General features: G+C 59.3%; 1 protein-coding gene across 1 annotated transcript; it reads right to left on the minus strand.

The window, feature by feature from the left end:
- Positions 1-261: 261 nt before the first annotated feature.
- On the minus strand, positions 262-2,647 carry FRAT2 (FRAT regulator of WNT signaling pathway 2). Its single transcript, XM_054581707.1, has one exon. It carries the CDS (start codon positions 2,305-2,307, stop codon positions 1,624-1,626), a length of 684 nt encoding a protein of 227 aa, XP_054437682.1. The 5' UTR covers positions 2,308-2,647; the 3' UTR covers positions 262-1,623.
- Positions 2,648-3,127: the final 480 nt, after the last annotated feature.

Below are 3,127 nucleotides of genomic sequence, written 5' to 3' on the forward strand. Positions count from 1 at the left end.
TCTCATTTCACAGAGGGAGTGGAAGCCCACCTAGCGGCTTTAAAAACCTGGACCTACTTTTCTGATCCTGTGGGCCATCACTCCAGAACCACCAAAGTCTTGCAGGGTTACCAGTATTCTGTGCTGAGCCCAAGTCTCCCCAGGTGCATTCTTCATTATTAAATGTATCCCCAAGTTCTTTTCTTTCCCCCGCCTCCCATCAAAAAGCCAAACCATGCTCCAAAACAAACAAACAAACAAACTGAATTTATTCAGCAGACATTTTAATTAAGAAATCCTAGAAATCAGGACCACCACAATTTCAGACACTCCGGTGCGAAGTGTACGTCAATAGCTACATCTGGAGGATGAACAAGCCATTGAATCTTTTTTAAAAAAACGGGTTTAGCTACCTTAAAGTCTGGGGTGGGGGGTGGCACTTCACTTAAAGTGCCATCAAGTTTCACAAGGGTAAAGCCAGAGATTTCTCCTCTCAGAGAGTCACATTTTAAAAACGGTTTCAGTCACTTACAAAGAAGAGTTAGTGGCAGGAGGAAACTGATGGTGAGGACCCATGGAGGCTCAGGCCCACAGATCCACAGAGGGCCAGAACAGGGCAGGAAAACAACCAGGGTCTCATCGTCCCTTGCAGACATCAGAACGGGAGGATTAATAAAGGTGGACTAGGAGAACGGGAGAGACACAAGAGATTGTTTATGACCGTTTCTGAGAAAGCTCATGGCATGGCCAAGAGTGGCCTCATGAGAGGAGGAGTTCTGGAAAGAGGAAAGCGCAGGAAAAAACAAGTCACTCTCCCCAAAGCCACTCTGCCTGTCTCTCAGGGAGACTCCCAAAAGGTAGGAAAGCACAGACTTGGCTCTTCTTGGAGCAAGAGAAAGAAAGGACAGGGGGATGAATTAGCTCTCCCAGGAACCCCACCGCCTTCCACGTACAGCAAACCGTGACCTTGAACCACAGGTGGCAAGGTCAGTCATTTAAAAGTCCGAATTCAACTCCGGTTCTACCCACCGTCAAAACTCTCCACCTCCCTTCCACCCCCTAACTGGACTTCACTTCTCCCACCTCGATCAGCCCCCAATTAGGTGGGAGGAAGGGGCCAACCAGCCACCACCACGCTTTTACATTCTTCCCCCCTCCGGAACTTCTTTGCACAGCAATTGTAGCACCATTTTCACTAAGCTCCTCCACCGGAAAATAAAATGTACTCGTGTCATTAAGTTTTCAAGTATTGTTCTAAAGCCCTCACGAATTCCCGCCCCTTGGGGCCCTATCTTTAAACAATCCAAGAACACGACGCCCCCAAGGGCTAAGCCAGGTACAAGTCAATAAAAGTAGCTGCCATAGTTCTCCCAGTTTATCCCAGGTCCTTGGCCCCAAGGTAGCCGGGGAAGTTCTCACGCGGCACAGACGTGTCCTGGCCCGTGTATTTCTCCACGTTCAAGTTTTCTCGGACAGCCTCGCTGGGGCCGGTAACTTCTCGGCTGGATGTCTCCCCCAAAACCTCCCTGCTGCCTAAGCAGTCGCTCCCACAACGGCGACGGTGGCTTCAGCTCAGGGTGGGTGAGGGCAGGGCGCTGATGGGTCTGTGCAGCGGCCTTCTCTTCCTACTTCAGGGGCCCCGGGTCAGTGCAAGGCGCCCGAGGGCTGCAGAGCGACAGGGTCAGGTCCGCTGCGGCCACCCCCAGTTCCGGAGGCGCTGGCCGGGCCTGTGGCTGCAACCGCGGCGACAGCTCGCTGAAGCCTCCGCACGGCCTCCTTGATGAGGTTCCCCGAGAGCACGAGCTGTTGCAGGAGCCGATGCGGGTCGTCGTCCTGGGCGCGCGCCCCGGCTGGGGGCCATCGTCGCTGCTGCAGGCGGCGGGAGGCTACAGCGTCCCGTAACCATCCTCTTCGGCAAGGCCCGGGTAGGGCGCTGTGACCTGCGGCGAGCTCGGCCACAAAGTAGGGCGCAGCCCGGCCTCTCACGCGGCCGCGGTCCCCGAGAGCGCAGCGGACCGCTCCCGGGGGCGCTGGGCCCACCGCCTCGGCCGGCGCCGGCGGCAGAAGCAGCGGCAGAACAGGGGGCCGGGCCTTATCCGTCCGCACCGCCGCCGCCGGGGGCCGCAGAAGCGGCCCGGGGGGCGCGCACGGGGAGGCAGGGCTGTCCTGCGTCGCGTCCAGCTGCAGCGTCTCGCCGATCTGGGCTACCAGCCGGTCCACCTCGCCAGAGCCGCCGAGGGTCACCGACTGCTCCAGCAGGAGAAAACTGTCTTCCTCCTCCTCTTCCTCCCCCTCGGCTTCCTCTTCCTCCTCCCTCCGGCACGGCATGGCCCCCAGCCCGGGAATCCGGAGCTCTGCGGGCGTCGCTGGCAGTCCTGTGGGCCGCGGCGGGGCCGGGTGCAGTGCTGAGGCCGAAGCCGGGGCCGGGGCCGGGGCCGGGGCTGGGAATGACGCGAAAGCCGGAGACCGGCTGCCACTCGTGCCGCGCGCTGCAGCCGCGTTAGCCGGAATCCTACCGGCTCGAGTTGATTTGTAAACAATGGGTGACGTTGCGGCCGGGCCCAACCACCGCGCCGGGGCGGGAGGAGACGTGCGGGGAGCTACCGCGTCACGGGCTCTCGGGGGCAGCGCAGGGCAGTGGCCTGAGCCTTCACTTGTCTGCGCTCGGCATCCGCCTGTACGAGAATCCTGGGTGTGGAGAGACCTTCGTCGGTCCCCGGGAGGATGAGCCACACACAAAAAATGGAGACTCTGAGGCGACCTGGTTTGGTTTCTGCCACTCGCAGACACACCCACCCACACGCCTAACCCCTCCTCCTCCTCCGACACTAGCTCCCTCCCCACGTGTCATCAACGCTTGAGACAGCCTGCTCCTCCCCCGCGCACCCGCCGTCACACAGACCCAGGGGAGGTGGGGGAGGGGCGGGGCCCGGTCCGACTTCCGAGAGGTGGGGGCGGGGGAAGGGGAGAGAATTGGGGGTGCTGAGTAGCCATCGCAAAAGGGGGCGGAATCGACCCGAGGTGGGGTTTTCCCTTACGCCCAGTCCTCAAGCTCTTTTCGAGAAGGACGCGCCACCGCATGGCTGAAGAGTTTACTTTGTTCATTAAAAAAAGAAAAGATTCAAATAGAAATATAGGGCGATGTAAA

The sequence above is a fragment of the Pteronotus mesoamericanus genome, unplaced genomic scaffold (genome assembly GCF_021234165.1).
Source record: "Pteronotus mesoamericanus isolate MK-2021 breed Mesoamerican mustached bat unplaced genomic scaffold, CSHL_Meso_final contig_657, whole genome shotgun sequence".
NCBI lineage: Eukaryota > Metazoa > Chordata > Mammalia > Chiroptera > Mormoopidae > Pteronotus > Pteronotus mesoamericanus.